The sequence below is a fragment of the Phalacrocorax aristotelis genome, chromosome 8 (assembly GCF_949628215.1).
Source record: "Phalacrocorax aristotelis chromosome 8, bGulAri2.1, whole genome shotgun sequence".
In the NCBI taxonomy this organism is placed as follows: domain Eukaryota; kingdom Metazoa; phylum Chordata; class Aves; order Suliformes; family Phalacrocoracidae; genus Phalacrocorax; species Phalacrocorax aristotelis.
Window position 1 is genome coordinate 24592788 of NC_134283.1, and position 16650 is coordinate 24609437.

Genomic DNA, 16650 nt, shown 5'->3' on the forward strand with positions numbered 1-16650 from the left:
TGGATGGGACAGGGCTGGGAGGGCAAAAAGATCCCATGCAGAGGGGCCACCCCAAAACCCAGCCGGAGGAGGGCAACAATGAGGAAAGTCCTTCCCGTCCCACACGAGGAAGAAAAGTGGAAATCACAAAACCTCTCTGGAAATGACAAGCCAAAACCCAAACCCATCCTCCCCCGACCCAACAGCTCCCCCCTCCCCCAAACAGCACTGTTGGCTTGCCATGGCTCCGACCGCTCTGTTTCAACCCTTTCCAAGCAGTTTGTTTTTATTTCAGTTGTTGGGGTTACATAACATGCTGGTGCAGGATGGAAAGCCATGTCTCTCACACACACCCCCAAATTAAAAAAATATGGCACTTAGTTCAGGAAATGCTAACTCAGAGAGCTTTGATTGTTTCCTCCTTTCCTTCCCCCCTCCGCTTTTTCTCAGCCAGAAAATTTATCAAGGCTGACCTGTCCCTGAGAGAGATTTAAGTTGGACACTATTGGCAAATTCTGGCCAAAAAAAAGCCCTTTAACTAAAGAATTCCTGACCTGCCCACAGCCTGCCTATGAACCAGCTGCTCCAGCCATTGCAGGGAAGCACCAACCTCCTTGTCACTGAAGCAGGGCTGGGTTTTGGCTCCCCGCCTCTCACCCCCACCTTCCAGCCAGGTGGTTTGCAGAGCCCACATGGGCAGGAGCACCAGTGCCAGCAGCTGTAGGGGCAGAAGGGAGACCCCGCACTCAGCAGATGTCCCCTTTGGGAGTCACTGGGTGCCTCCCGCAGCCCTGTGCATGCGGTTACCAGTGGCTCCAGCAGTTCTGGGAATAAAGCCTGGAGCACTGACCCCATCCACCTGATAGGGAAACTGAGGTGTACACCTCCTGCCTCTCCCTTGCCTCAAGAACAACACAGCCAGGGCTTTGCTACTGATCCCAGGACAAGGATGACTGGGATGAGGATGGCCAGGCCACATAGGAGAGGGGAGCAAAGCCTCATCCCTCTGTGGGGTTCAGCTGGGGCCTCTGGGCAGCACCAGGGTTTGCAGAGCAGGCATGGGGCAGTGCTAGAGCCCAGGGCTGGGGTGGGGCGGGCAGCCATGCCACTCAGCGCCAAGGACAGCAAGGGAAGTCATGCCATCTCCAGCAAGATGCCACCCTGGCATCAGTCACAGGCTTTGCACGCTCCCTGCCTCAGTTTCCCCATTGGTGACAGCACTGGCAGAGTCACTGGGGAGCGCTCAGACACTCAGCATGGCTCAGTCACCACCTGCTCAGCGCTACCACTGGCCCAGGACCAGCCTGCCCGGTGCTGCTGGCTGCTGCGGTGAGGCCTTGCCGTGGTGGGAAGGGCGCTCCCCTGAGTCAGCTGGCACAGCCCGTACCAACAGGGAGCAGCACCCGCTGGCGCAGCCCTGAGCTGGAGCATGGAGCCAGGGATGTGACAGCGATGGCAGAGGAGGGCTTCCCCCAGGCTTGTGGGCAGACATGTTCGCTCCTCCCTTGCTCCTGACAGGATGAGCCACCCATGTTCCCTGCTTTCTCGAAAGCACGCAGGAAGGGAAGCCCAGCTGCCACGCTCCCTTTTTTGGGCAGCTTTTCCTCTTCCACTCCCCCTAAGAGCCCTGCACAGTTACTGTCTCTGCAGGTACGCAGCAGCTGTAAATCCTCCTCTGCCCACAGGAGCTGCCTTCTTGTGCTTCACTGCCTGTTCCTCACCTCCTCCCAGAGCCCTACGTGGTGTGCCACAGCCCTCCAAATAAATATCAGGGGTCTCTCACTGGCTAACTATAGAGAGAAGAGGCACTGTGCTGGAAGCCAAACCCACAGCCATTCCTGCCCCAGCACAGGAGACTCAACCCCATGGGCAGCCAGGGTGGAGGTGGGCAGGAGGGGTCCTTTAGGTGTCCCACCAGACCACTAAATTGGGGAGGACAGGGGCCGGTCACCCTCACTCCTAGAGGCCATAGTGGGGGGAAAGGCCTTATAAACTGTGGCGGCAAAAATAAATACAGTGGGGAAGGGGTAAAACCTCATCCTTCCCCACCAGGGTGCAGTGCCAGGCCCACAGTGGCCATGCTCCCCCTGTGACTCGCCAGCCGCCGGGCTACCCACAGCTGAGTATCTCAGTACTTCCCTAACAGGCAGCAATCGGCTTAAAACTAATCCCCATGTCCTGCACTGGCCTCGGACACAGGGCCCCCACGGGGGCCGGCTGATGCCGCCCATTGCCAGGGCCTGAACAGAACTGGGTGGTTCTAAGTGAGGAGAGTGGTGGGTGCTGGCATGGCACGCGCACGCCTGCGCCCCATCGGCTCTCACCATCCCTCACAGCAGCACATCCCCTTGCCCTTCTCCAGGCTCTGCGGGCCAGCACAACAGGAACGTACCCCATTGCAGGCCCTGGGGGCAGACACCCCTGGGTGCCTGACACGCTCAGCATTGTGGCCCTCACAGCACCCAGGTTTAGCTCCTGCCAAAGGCAAAACACCCCTGAACCAGGGGAAGGCTCCTGGGATTAAGGCTTTTTGCATATAGAGATTTTCAAACAGCTCAGCTGGGATGGAGGCGAGTGCATGTGCACACACGCTCACATACACCCCTAGTGAGAGGTGGAAGAGCAGAGGAACCCACCTGCATCCCTAGGGGCGCCCCCTCACACCCCTGGTCCCACCTGCTCTGCACAGACCTTCCAGGAGCCCTCTGCAACCACAGCCCCCTGCCCACACCCACCACCTCCCTAGCTCCAAAGAGCTGCTCCCCGCAAGCCATGCTGCTGAGCTCCCCAGCTCCCTGGAGCTCTGCTGGAAACGTGAGCATGGGGACTTGGGCAGCTCCATCCAGGCAGGATCGTGTCCTTCAGAGGAGCCCAGGGCCTTCACATCAGGAGCTGTGCCTGCAAACCCAGCACGGCTGGAGCTGGGCCACTCTTGCTGCTGCAGCAGGATGGGATTAGCATGTTTGTGGGAAGCTGGAGAGGGAAAAAGGAAGGGGCACGCACGGCCCTTCTGAGGAGTCCAACCGTGCAGGAGTCACAGAGGAGGGTGCAAGCCCACGCGCAGGGCTGGGGGATGGCTCAGCCTGCCCAGTGCCCGTGGCCTCCCCGGCTCCCGGCCTGGGCTCGCAGCCACCCACCCTGTTGAGTCAGCACCCAGGAAGGGCGTGTGAGCAGCTGGCACTTGCCTGGCCTGCCCGGTGTGCCTGAACCCCGGCAGTGCCAAACCCAGGGGAGCAGGAGCTCAGCAGCCCTGTCCCGGCAGAGGAAAGGGTAGGAAGGCAGGACACTGCCAGCGCCCGTGTCACCAGCCTCTGCGTACCCCGGCTCAGCTGTGGCAGGGGCAGCACAAGGGGACTCAGCGGGAGCCCCGCCGCGGCCCGGCCCCACCACGCCGGGGGCGCAGACCCACCGGCGCCCACAGCACGCCCGGCCCAGCCCCGGGGCAGGAGGCCCAGCCCTGCACGCTCACCGGCTAGACCGACGCGCCTCCCGAAAGCCCCTCCGTCAGCAGCTCCCAGCCCTCGCCGCCCCGGCGAGCAGGCCCAGCGGCTCCAAACCTGCTTGGCACAGCACCCAGGCGGGGCCGGCTCACCCTGCCCCGCTCCCACCCAGCACCCTGGGAAAGCAAAACGCACCCAGGGAGGGACGAGGTGGTGCAAGCCCATCGCCAACAGGGCAGTTTCCCACCACCTTTCCTTCCTGCCCGCGTCCCTTCGGGGCCCGGGATTAGAATGGCTTTGATCCTCCTCTCGCTGGATCTGAGAGCAGAGACTAGGAACAACTCGCTGCACAGACTCTGGCTCAGCCCCAGAGGGCAGCAGCTGCCTGCCCCACTCCCCTCACTGGGATCACCCACAGGCTGTTGCAAACTAATATTCATTTAGGGCGCACCTCAGCCTTGGCATCACAGGCCAGGCTGCAGCTTTCTCTCATCCCCTCTTCTGGGGAAGCAGCCCAAGCCCTTGCACCAGGTCCCAAGGCTGCATTAACCCCTACCCCAGGGCTGGCAATCAGCGCAGAATAAAACAACTTCAGGCTGCTTTGGCTACCCCAGACCATCCAGGAGGAGGGTAATGCCATAACCAAAGTGGTAGGACTCTGAGGCACAGATTGTTCTGCTCCACCAGCCCCTCCCTGGCCAGCAAAAAGTCCCATGGCTGCACTCCTAGATGGGCTTTGGTCCACGGAGTTGGGAACAAAGGGATGCAGCTGGCTCCCTCCATCCACCCTGATTTGCATGGTGACAAGTGGGAAAAGCTGAACACACACAGAGGCTGGGAGTCAGAGCCTGCGGTGGGGTAGGAGCAGGCTGCCGCCAGGATGGGCCCTGTGGGCTGCCCAGCTGCCCCAGGATCCCCTTACAACTGGGGCACCTGCAGGGTCTTCACAGCACAGCAACAGTGCACCACAAGGGGAGGTGACAAGCAAAGCTCATGCTGTCTCCTCCCCCAGCCCTGAGCCCTTGCTGGGGTCTGCACCCCAGCTGTCACCTCCCTCAGCACAGCACCAGGGTCCCCATGCCAAGCAGCTTTCCAGGGCAGGAATACACACAGCACTGGTTTCCCCTCCACCATGGAAGTACACAACCCCATGCCCCTAGACCAGCACTCCTCCCTCCCTCACTAATGACCACAACCCTGAATCCTGCTTTTACCATCTTCTTCCTGCCAAGGAGCAAGGGTCAGGCTTCACAGGGTTGTTGAGAGTCAGCCCAGACCCACCCTTCCCAACTTCACACACCAGTGACCAAAGTCCGGGAGCCAGAGGCTCCAGCTGGAGCTGCAGCGCCCAGTGAGGATTTCAACACTCAGCCTTGCTCCAGGTCTCACAGGTCCTGGAGTGGGTCTGCCCAGCCCAGGAGGACTAGAAGAAACAGACCAACTTTGTACTTGCTCTCAGTTAACAAGTGACATATTTAGGAGAAAGTCTGGGCTAAGGGAGATGAAGGAGCCAGAGCTGACTGCTTAGGGGTGGCACAGCACAAACCGGGCTGAGCCCAGGAGCCCCAGATTTATACAGGACAGAAAAGCCAGTTCAGAGCATTTTAAGAAATGCCCTAAAATAACCAGAAGAGAAACCCCATCTGGAAACCACCTCACACTTCACCCTCCCACCAGCAAGGGGACAGCCCCTACCACCATCCAGGCCGCAGCCAGCCCCAGTGCCTCAAAAGTGGGTAGAGGGACCAGGAGAGAGGCTCAGGGTAGATGCATGGGCTGGGACAGCCCATTCAGCAGTGGTAAGGAGGCTCTGAGCTCCTCTCCTGCCAGGGGCCATGACAATGCTCTCAGCTGGGATGTGGGAGTGGGGGGCTGGAGCCTCCTTACAGTGCAGGAGCAAGCATTCCCAGGTGGGTATGCATTTGCCTGATGAAATCCTGCTGACAGCAGGAGCAGTGCTTCAACTCGATGGCAGCTTTGAAAGGTAGGTGTTGGTCCTACCCTGCAAGCACATTAAAAGAGCTTATCTAACAGGACGTGCAAGTCAGGTGTGTACCTCTCCTCCTAGAGGGTGCTGCCCCAAGCTGGCAGCCTCCCCTCCTGCTCTGCAGCCTGGGAAAGCCAGCTGCCCCAAACCAACCCCAGCAGGAGCAGACACTGCACCTGGGGGCCTCTCTGCAGGAAGGAGACTGGGTGGCAGCTCACACGTTTTAATCCAAAGCACTTCCCACACTGCACTCAGCCTTCAACCAGCAACACCTCCCTACTCCAGCTATCAGGCAAAGTCAGACTAGACACTAGGGATTTACCACGCTCCTCCTGATGCGAGCTGAAGCAACAAGCAGTTTATTCTCACCCCATCTGAAAGAAAAGCAATGTTATTTTTTGAGCTGGACTGTGGGGACCCCAGAACCGGGTGGGTGGGTTTGAGAGGGCAGCCAGACTGAGCTGTGTTATCTGGCTGATATAAAAGTCTCTTTCACTACTTCATTTTGGACCCATGTGCAAAGCAGCACCGACATTTGCCTATGCCCCAAAGAGCAGCAACAGGTTAGCCAAGCTGGCAGAGACACAGCTGATCCAGCAGACCCACAGAGGAGGCAAGCCCTGACCCAGCTCTGCCTGTGCTGCTGGACCACCCACATCTCCTTTACAGGGTCTTGCAGCAGAGCTGTTGAAACACTTCAGCCAGCCTCCAGCACCATTGCTAGCCTGGCATAGTGGCACCTCCAAACCCCTGTCTGCAAAGCGCTGCAGGAAACATTTTTCTTGGGGAGAGAAAGATATGGCAGGTCCCCTGGCATTCACCCCACTTGGGGCACAGCTCCATGGACTGTCACAGCCCTGGCAGCCAGGCACAATGATGAGCTTAAGGCTTCAGCTGCTTTGTGTGCACATAAGATCATCCACAGGGTGTTTAGCAGAATCAGGGCTTTTCCCAAAGAGGCTGCTGGCACACAGCTGCAGGTCCAAGGACAGCAGGGCAAGCCCTGCAGAGGTGGCCCTGCTGTGGACATCTCCAGCTTTCCGATCCCACCAGGCATGCTGACATGCAGGCTGGGAGCAGAGCTGCTGCAGCAGTTACACTACCACCTCTGCAGCAGCTCACCCCACACAGCCAGGATGCTCGCGGATGCTCCCTAGCACCAGGGTGAGGACCCAGCCACAGGGGAGATCATCAGGGTGCAGATGGGACTGAGGTCTGGGCTGAGCCAGTGCTTTTTGAACCCACTCCAGAGCAGACATGCAGGTCTCCAGACCAGGGCAACACCCTCAGGATGCCAGCAGCCAGCTCCAGGACAGCTGAAGAGCTGTCAAGAAAGCTGACATAGAGCTGGCTGAGCCTTTAGCTCCAAGGATGTTGGCAGAGAGGCCGCGATCAGGACTTGTAATCAAGCCCCAGTGCTTGATTACTGCAGTAAGAATAAAACCAGCCATAGATCCACACAGGAGGCTGCCCTCCCTTCTAGAAATGGGATTTGGGCACAAGCACTTTTCTCCTAGAAAGTGTTCCCTGGGGTTTAAGATTCCTTCCCATCTCACCAAGCTCCCCTTGCAACACTGATCCCGAGTACCCCACATTCCCAAAGGACTACAGCTCAGCCACATTAACAAACAGCAGCTGGCAAGCTATTTAGAGGAGCAGGATTGCTCCCAGCACCACTTTTCTCTCCCATTACCTGCCAGAGCCTGCAAGCACTGCAGGAGACCACCCCACTGCAGCCCTGCACATACTAGAACCTCACAGGCTTGCCACCATGCTCCACATAAGCACCATGTGACACCTAGAAAGAGACAAGCATGCGACAGGCTTGCCTATGCCCTACTTGCTCCAGTGTCTTGTATTCAGGCTTCTTCCTAGAGGTTATAGGGAAGTTGCTGCAGACTGGGTGTTTGATAGACATGGTGGCATGAAAGGATACTACAGCAGTGTGACCCTGAGTTGGGCTGGCCAGCCCCAGGGAGGCTCAGCACACAGCTGCTCCAGCAGCGGAGCTCCTTTGGGTAGCCAAACTCAACACTGGGGTAAGAAACAAGCCACCTCCTGCAGCCACCAGCCCCCCCGGCCTTGGGCAAGGAGCCCTGCAGAGGGTCACCAGGGTGTGCCACACACCTGGCTGAGGCAAGGCAGGCTGCTCTTGCCCTTGAGCTGGGGCTCACCATGCCCCAAGCACAGGGCCATTTGCCCTTCAAACAAAGTCCCTCACTGCTTCCTCAGCTGCTGGGCTCTGCTGGGCACAGCTGTGTCCCAGTTCAATGAAGAGGGGGTGAAGGGCAGCTGGCCCCACCACCTCTGCCTTTGCTGTGTTTATCTGTCACCCAGCAACCCTGCTGAGGAAAGCAGAGCAGCACTGGCTCTGCTTGCACTGCCTGCCTGGCTGCTGAACCATGGGACCACCACCAAGGCAGGGGAGAAGGGGAGACCAGCAAGCAGGCAGTACCATGTCTTCCCTCACCAGGGGACAGGGACCAGGCAGCTCCCCCGGGACTTCCCAAGGCTGGGGACAAAGTCCTTGAGGGAAGAGGGGCAGACAGCTGCCCCCAATTATCTTGGCACTGGAACACAGCTCGTGTTAGAGAAATTGCCTCCTGCCCCATGAAGGGCCATAAATACATTTAAACACATCCTGTACTGTGTGTCCCAGGGACACGCAGGTGTCCCTTGTCACCCATGTTTAAGTACTTCCCTGAAAAAAACAGCCCAGGGAGAGCTGCTTAGCTACAACTGAGCCAGTCTGTCCAGTGCCATGATCGACCTCTCTGTGGGCACTGAAGGGACCCTGCCCATGCAGCCACACCTGCCTGCAGCTGGGGTTTTGGGAGACAAGACAGGAGCAGGAGAAGTGGGCCAACACACCCCATCAGTCTTTCACTAGGAAAGGCTGAGCCCAGCACAGATCAGACTCCACAAGCTGTTTGCACTTTCAGAAGCAAAACCAAGCCACTTCTGATCAGCATCAAGTACCCAAGCCTGTGCTTTGCCTCCTGGGAACACACTAACAGACACTGCCAGAGCCTGCTGGTTGCTGGCACACAAGCCAGCCCCAGCAGGCAGCATATGGCTCCACGCCCAGCTCATATCCCACCCGCACTGCCCCACAGCTGGGAACCCCCCGCCAGCAGGTACGGGGAAGGTCAAGAGGTGCAATGGAAAGAGCTGTTGGCAAGAGGGAGAAAGGTCACTAACAGTGACTTATACCCATCATCAGTTTATGGGATTTGTCAACAGCTTCAGGCTAGCCAGCCAGGAACTTGTTATGACTGCATCAGCTCAGCTTTAGCACAGCAGCACCTTCCCACACCAGGGGCGCGACGCAAACAGGGTTCACTGGTGCTCCTGGGTTACCCAAATGCAAGCAGCACAGCAGGGCCATTGTAGCACAAGCCTGTCTAATAAAAGCCTTCAGTTAATACTTCCTGGGCAGCCCAAGGGAAGAATGGCCACAGCTGGGTTCCTCTCCTTTGCTCCCCCATAAGAAAGGGGTCTCAGGAAGGAAGGCGAGCACTTCCAGGATGTGAGTCAGCAGCAATTTCTGGCCATACCTGTTGTTCAGTTACCCGAGGTCCAACTTATATAATGTAAGTGCCAGCGCCAAAGGAACACGAACACACACCCCACCAGGTAACCCTAACCCAGACACACCTGCTGTGAACAGTCCTGGCCCAACACCAGCTGCTGCCACAGCATCAGCCACTAAGGAGGAAGAACGAGCACAGCACAAGCCAAAGCTGTGCTGGGGGAAGCCTTCAATACACATGAATGAATCTATTTGCTGCCTAAGTGATTCTCCTCATCTCATAGGACTAGAAACTGGCCTTACCTCTCTGCTCTCCTCCCCCATTGCCTGACTTTACCTGCCTGAACACCAAGGCAGGCAAAACACATCCTTGCTCCTCTCTGCCTGGCTTGGGCAAAGCCCTACCTAGAGCTGCCACAAAGATCTGGCAAATCCTAGCAGCAGAGGCCAGCCAGCTTGGTCCAGCTAGGGGCCAGCAATGAGAAACTGCTTTTGAACACTGGAGCCAGCTGCAAGCCCCAAGCTGGTTCTGGTCAGCCCCCTGTACCTACCTGGAGACAGCAGAATTTGTGAAGTGTCAGTCCTTGTAGTTGTATAGAGATGGGCTCAAGGATCTTTAAAATCACCCACGCTGCTGAGAATTAGTTACCAGCTGGCATACAAAACCCACGAGAAGTGTGTGCAGCAGCAAAGGCAGGCCAGACAGACATCAGGTTAAGCAATGCCAAGGAGACCAGTGCTAAACCCCACAGGTTCTTGGTTAAAAACATCTGATGGTCTCATTTGGAAAGTCCCACTGCACATCTCTGTGCCACAGCAACATATGAAGGACTCATCCAAGGTACAAGGAAGGGAAAGGGAAGATTTGTTCATCATGCCCCTGGTCTAGCGGACCATGAGGTTCCACAGTGCACAGCCGAGTCATGCAAGTACCACTGCCCCACCTCTGCCAGTTATCTGAGGTGTGCAGAGTGGAGCACCTGCCCTGTGTATTTACAGGGCTGTAAAGGATAAGGCCCAGATTTATCATTACATACAGGGGCTTTGACCGCAACAAGAAAAGCTCAAAAGCCCATCTACCCTGTACGACAGCATGTACACTCCTTCAGGGTCTTCCAATCATCTCAAATTGCTTTCACTAAAAAAAGTTCGAAGTCCGTCACCTGCAAAGTAGCCTACAGCTACTTTGGTTTCAAGGGTGGTGGTGAAGAGGTAGCAGTACAGGGAGCCAGGAGCCTGCTCTTTGGGACACAAGCAGTGTACACAGCCGTTCTGAAAGAGCTTCTCCACCAGCTGTAGATGATGATGCTATCCTTCAACCTCAGGAAGGGAAAGAAGTGAGGTTGAGACCAGTTACATTTACAAAAAAACAATCCACATTATCAACAGGAACTAAAAGGCTCCCAGGGAGGGAAAACAGCAGTTAGTCCTAAGTGTGGTCAGGTCCTTCCAGAAGCAGCCTGAGACAAAAATGCCAAGCTGTTCCCTGAAAAAGGAACTACATCGCCTTTGCAGTTACTTTTATGGACAAAAATAATTGGAAGCCTAATCACTGGAGTCTGGTGTGAGAATACTCCCTAGCTCCTCCTGATTTCAAGCTACCCGAATTCAGCACTAGCAACAGTCACATCTAAGAATATCTCACATGATGCAAAACCTCAAGTTAGCATCTTAAAAGCTTTCACACCTTTAGTACTGAGCTTTGCAAAGCAGCTGAACCCACTGTGGTTCCTTTAAATGCAAGGACAGAGTCCTGTGCTTTGGAAGCAGCCTTCCCTTAACACACCACCCCTTCCTCCATGGCTAACAACACAGTCCTGGGTCTATTTTAAAAAGCTTTGTTAATGCAGCTGAGAATGATAGTCCTTGCGTCCTAGCAAAACAGTCAATCTCAATTCTTTGCACAGAGAGCTGATACCACCCTACCCCCTTTCCTGTTCAGCCCGGGATAAGGAATACATTAAAGAGCCATTTCCACATTAGAACAGCCATGAATAGTAGTCCTTCTACTCACAGGCCCTGTTAGGGGGGTGGGTACTTCCTCTGTGTCATCCCTTGCCTCATGTTTCCTGAGGCATCAGTGCTCAGAGCAGAGAGCTCTTCCTCCCAGCCCACTTTTCCTTTTTGTCTGGAGCCTGCCATGCTCAAACTTCTATTATGACATCAAGCGGATATGAAATCATGATTTCACTGTGATTAAGTAAGGAGCAGATGGGGCTGATGGAACTGGCTAAGCAAAATATCTTCTAAATTGGAGAATGCTGTCAAGAAAAATTATAGCCTTATGCAAAAAGCCAACTTGGGATCAGAGAAAAATTCCACCTGGAAGGGTCTGCAGGGAAGCACCTAGCCCAACCTCCCACTCAGAGCAGCACAGCTACAACTGAGGCACCCTCACCTCTGCTGCAGTCAGTTTTAAGAAAAGCACAGCACACACAACACAAGTTCCTGCAAGTTGTAAGCAATGCACCTGTAAGAGCCAACTGCGAGAACAGGCAGAACAATGCAATAGCGGAGCAAGTCAACATCTAAGCTCAAAAAATAACTCCCATACAGATATAATTCAATAACAAAGAAAAATCAAAGAAAGTTAGGATGGCACACACTGGACAGGCTTGACACCTACCAGAAACATATCTAACTTTGAGATCAACAGTGTTTTCAACACAACCAGGGCTTGAATTCATCACTTATTACCAATACTCAACACCATGCAGAACAGTAGACAAGGCAGTGAGAGCGACATTACTGAATTACTAATAACTGAGACCTAGACCTGTCTGCACTTCTTCCAGAGCCTTTCATGAGAGAAGAAAAAAACTGCTCTCAATTGCCTGTAACAAGGAACAGCATCAATAGATTAAAAATAATGAACCAGCACGCTGCACATAAGAGCACTCCATGCTCCAAATTCAGCGATTCTTTAGAAGGTAGCCTTAGGATGCCTCTCCGAGTTGTTTAAGGAGGTTAATAAATTGCTTTGAAACCCTGTACACAGTTTAGTAAGATAACTAAGAGCCTGTTGTCAGTCATTACCTGAATTCTAGCACTTTCCAGGGAACAGGAGGTTGTAGTTCTTATGCTTTATGGCCTGTGTTATAATGATAATTACTTGTAAACGGCCTGGGATTGCTTGCACAAGATTTTGACTTTGCATCAGGACACTAGGTAAGAGTAAACCTTCCAACACAAACGATTTGCAGAGCTGCAAGCAGAAGTCAATATCCACAGTTTTTAATGCTTTCAATTTTAAGTCTTCATTACAAACCAAATAGATTATACAGCAAATGAGTGTTCAGTATCACAGCATCTCTTTAAGGAAGGTTGCCATCTTGTTCGCTGTTCAGCACATCTGATGCAGGCTGGCTTTCTGCAAAGCAGCATGACACATCTGACAGTTTGAACTCACACTTCTGTGCAGAAATAAAGTCTATTAACACACCACGTCTGAACAACTAACTGGACTCCGTGCTCCTCCACAGGACAACGCTTGCAGATTTCAGAACTGCAAACCAAGGCATTTTGACACTCCAAACATATGAACTCTTCTTGCTTACAGTGCTTATCACGGGCATTTTTGTTTCTACAGTTTTACAACCCTCATCAAGTCATGAATAAATGTAATGGACAGAGGAAACAGTTTCTTCTCCCAAAAACAAATTATTTCCTCTGACTTTTGAGTATCTCATGTCAAAGCAAGAAAAGTGATGCCAAAACAATTCTGAGCAGCCACTCTGAAAACAGCTGCCAAGGCGGCATTTCATTGATGCTTCTTCCCCTTCTGCTAATGCATGTTGTCAGATGCATTGCCTAGACAGTGAAATGATATATAAGGACATAATATAGTACTCTAGATACCAGTTCTTAGAAACACACCACTTTTCATATGAAAACATTGCTTGTAAAGCATCCTATTCAGATGGGGCAATACTCAAGAGTGTAGAAAAACATCCTAGCCAGAAAAATGAGCTACATTTCTTCTTCCACCTTCCAGGTAGCAGAGAGACCACTCTGACTTGAAGTTTCTCAATATGCACCAGTATCTCTGAAGCCTGGCAGACTTTTTGCCTCCCTGTACTCCCAGATCATCTACATAAATGTTTGTTAGCACACAATGTTCTCCAGCTAAAGTTTAACATCATCTCAGGGCAGATCCTTCTCATAAAGAGTATGCATAGTGACCACACAGGAGTGCAGCCTTAATCCACATTACCACTCCATGACAGAGAGTGGACGGTGTAAGTTTTATGACCTTAAAGAAATGGTTTTCAAAATGAAAGACCTTTTCAAACAGTAGAAGTATGTACTGTGAGCAGGAACTCTGCTACATGCATGGAAACTGTCTAAAAGGCTAACACACAAACAACATTTACACAATAGGCATCTGGCAGCATTTTCAGACTTTTTTTAATTTATTCTGACATGCTATAAAGGAATAAATTACACTGTTAAAGAATTACCAGCAATAAAAGTATTTCTTTCTTTCAGCTGGGCTAGAATAGGAGTGAGAAGGAAGACAGCCTGGGGCAGTAACCAATGTGAACTCTGCATGGTGCGAGGCTGTCCCCAAAGAACAAGAATAAATCTGGTCATATCCACTTCACAAGAACTTGAAAGAAAATGCCTTGGTTTAAAGCCATCCAAATACTCCATTCAAATTTTTCTCAAAACTAGCAATCACAAGTCAGTCCAGCCAATGCATGGCACGGCAATGCTCAGAGCCTGCCAATACCAGGTCTGCAAAAGATGCCATTTCATTTTTAAAAATCCAATTTTAGTAGAGAGGGCTGGTCTCAAACAACAAGTTATAAAAATGCAAGACTGCCCCTTCCCCATCAAGGAAAAAATACAAAATTTATTTTAAAACAAAATGAGGAAGAGTTACAACACTAAATCTAAAATGATTTAGAAAGAAATATGACTTCTTTTGCTTAACAAATGGCCTCGAAACTTGGTTTAAAAACAGGGTAATGTAGATTTTTCAAACTGAATTAACAAGGCAAATTTTTAAAAAAATGTAATTTCCTTACAGAAACAGCTTTTAGTTTTTTAATGAACTTGTAAACAAAAAAGCTCCCGCTTCAAAATAAAAACAAAATCCCAGATCATATAGATGTTTACAGTGATTACATTTATCTAAGCAACTTACATACAGGTTCAGTTGTAAGATGTTAACTAAATTTTGTGACAAATATGCTGTTTTTCCTTTTATACCAAGAACATTATAGAGTTAATGCAGAGTCCTAAAGATTATCTAGTAGTCGCTAAATTTCTCTTAAGTCTTCACTTTAGATGCTGTTATTTCTAGCACAGGTAAGCAGGCAGAGTCTTTCATATGCTTAAAAACTGGAATCTTTGGTTACTACCATGTCAGCTGGCTTGGTATGTTGCACATAGAAGCCAACAACTTTAAGAATGTTTTAAGTGTACAACTTTCAAAACCCAGGGAGGAATAACCAGAAAAGAGTGCTCAATTGTGATAATTGTAAATGCTCACAACTGTTGCCGAAGACTGTTCATGCCATTCTTCCAAAACAATGAGATCTCATAAGCAGTGTAGTTCAAAGTAAAAAGGTAACAAAAATTGGCATATGCACAATTTTCTCCACTTGTGTGTCAACCATTAGTTAACTTTTCCACTTGAAAAAATGCAATAGAAAACTGGACACCATGTTTCACTATCTCAGTAATATTCACAATTACAGCTGCTACAACTCAAAGTGCAGCATCATTGACACTGCCCAGAGCCAGTTTATACTGATAGTAAGTTCTTTACACCAAGTAAATGGTTGCCCACAGCCACTGGCAAGTGTACGTATGAACTAAAATTTCTAGGATTTGGGGAGTGACAAGTCCTGCTCCGATCTGCTCTGCTTTGTCCCATCCTCGCCATGCTCAGAAACCTGCAAGATAAACACAAGGGCAATTTACTGATACGGGATGAAAATGGGAAACAGCCTTCACAGAAGGAGAATTAAACATCAGTTATGGTCATTCAAAGGGGAAAATGCTGCTCTGTCTCAGAATTGCAGAGTTCCTCGTGTCCACTTCCAAAGCTAACCAGCATTTGCCACCACCCTTTAGCTCAAACACACCCCCCCCCCTCCCCCCTCACACCTATTGCTGCACTGGAAGACAGGCTTATGCACCAGCTGGATGTCATAATCCTCAACTAGGAATTCAGACCAACAGTTTGAAAACAAGATGTGTTTTTGCCACTAGGAAGCAGGATGTAATTTCATAGGATTGTTTTCTACTTGTCTGCAATGTCTCGTGTTTATATCCTTGAAAGTCAAGCTGTCATCTGATTGCAGTAATACTTTTCAGAGACGCATCACACGGAAGGAACAGGAATAACTTACCTTACAGTAACTGGTGTTCACTACATGCCCACATGTACGACGCTCTGAGCAATCAAAACAGAACCTTTGACAGCAACTAGGAACCCAGCATACCTTCTGTCTTTGGAAGTGAAACAACTCATGCGACAGCAGAGGTGGGGCATCAAGAACAATGCTTTTAGAGTGCAGTACTCCAAATTACAAGTTCAAGACATTGTGGAAAAGGGGGAGTGAAGGAATACATACACAGATCTCAAAGAACCAGTTACTGTAAGCTAAGCCAGTCTGCTCTTCATGTGACTGCTTATATACTTATTTCTGGTGACTCAGGTAGCAGCACTGTGCTTTAACGAGGTAACAGGAGTCTCAAACAAATACTTTGCCAAGTGAGTCTCCATTCTGGATGCCCTCCAAACAGCATGGTATTCTGCTGAAATCTGAAGTCACCTCAGCAACAGCCCTGAGTTTTTGCAAGAGAAATCTCTTCACAGTGAAATACAGACAGACCTGACCTCAGCTATGGCTTGTGCTGTCATCCAGAAAGAAGCAAGTGCAAACAAGTCTTAAACATAGCCTGCCATTCAATCAAAAATGTATCTGGGTAGTACACAGAGGAGAGCTTCAACTCTTCCAGAATAGGCTACAGGTAATTTAGAAGAGATTCAATAGCTTTGTTTGAACCCATCTTATTGCACTGAAGGACAATTCTCTATCCAACACTAGCAATTCTAACAAAAAAAATCCTGCACCAGAATTAAGACAGTCATTCCCACTTCAGTGCAAATCCTCACAGAAAGCCCAGTGATTCCGTATACCAGTGGAACTGAAGTTGTCCGTAACCTTTACTCAATGCATACAAGAGTTACACAGTTTTTCCATTTAGTGTGTTCAGCATTGAACACTGATTCATCACTTGAACCACTTTCTCCATCAAAGCAGCCAAAACTAAGGCAACAAAGGAAGAGTGTGCTCCCAGTGTGGAAAGAAACAGGTCAACTCACTGCTTTACAACCTGGGCATTTCAAATGAAAATGGGATCCTGAACCTGAAGACAAAGGACATGCTAACAAGTGATATGCTGCTATTTGCCAGAATACCTCAAATCTAAGGTATTACAGGCAAGAGAAAGCCCAGCTCTACAGAGAGCAATAGGGAACTGGATTCAACCCACAACATCCCTTGCAAGTCCTATTAAGACTACACAGAAGTGTTCCCAAACAGAGCCCAACCACAGCTGTCAAATGAAATGTTGAGACATCCACATAGCACACAAGACTGCCAGTATGAAGAACGTGCTGAGGAGTTTATGCCAGCATCTCCCTAATAGATCTTCACTACATACAGGGTCAGCTCAAATCTGCACATTCATCA

General features: G+C 51.0%; 1 protein-coding gene across 4 annotated transcripts in view; it reads right to left on the bottom strand.

The window, feature by feature from the left end:
- Positions 1-13321: 13321 nt before the first annotated feature.
- The window catches only part of CSNK1A1 (casein kinase 1 alpha 1), a 34646-nt gene continuing 31317 nt past the window's right edge, over positions 13322-16650 (bottom strand). For all 4 annotated transcript variants that reach the window (XM_075102043.1, XM_075102042.1, XM_075102041.1 and 1 more), the window contains one exon: positions 13322-14841. In XM_075102043.1, the coding sequence (XP_074958144.1) occupies positions 14834-14841 (8 nt within the window). In that variant the 3' untranslated portion in view covers positions 13322-14833. The remainder of the gene's footprint in view (positions 14842-16650) is intronic.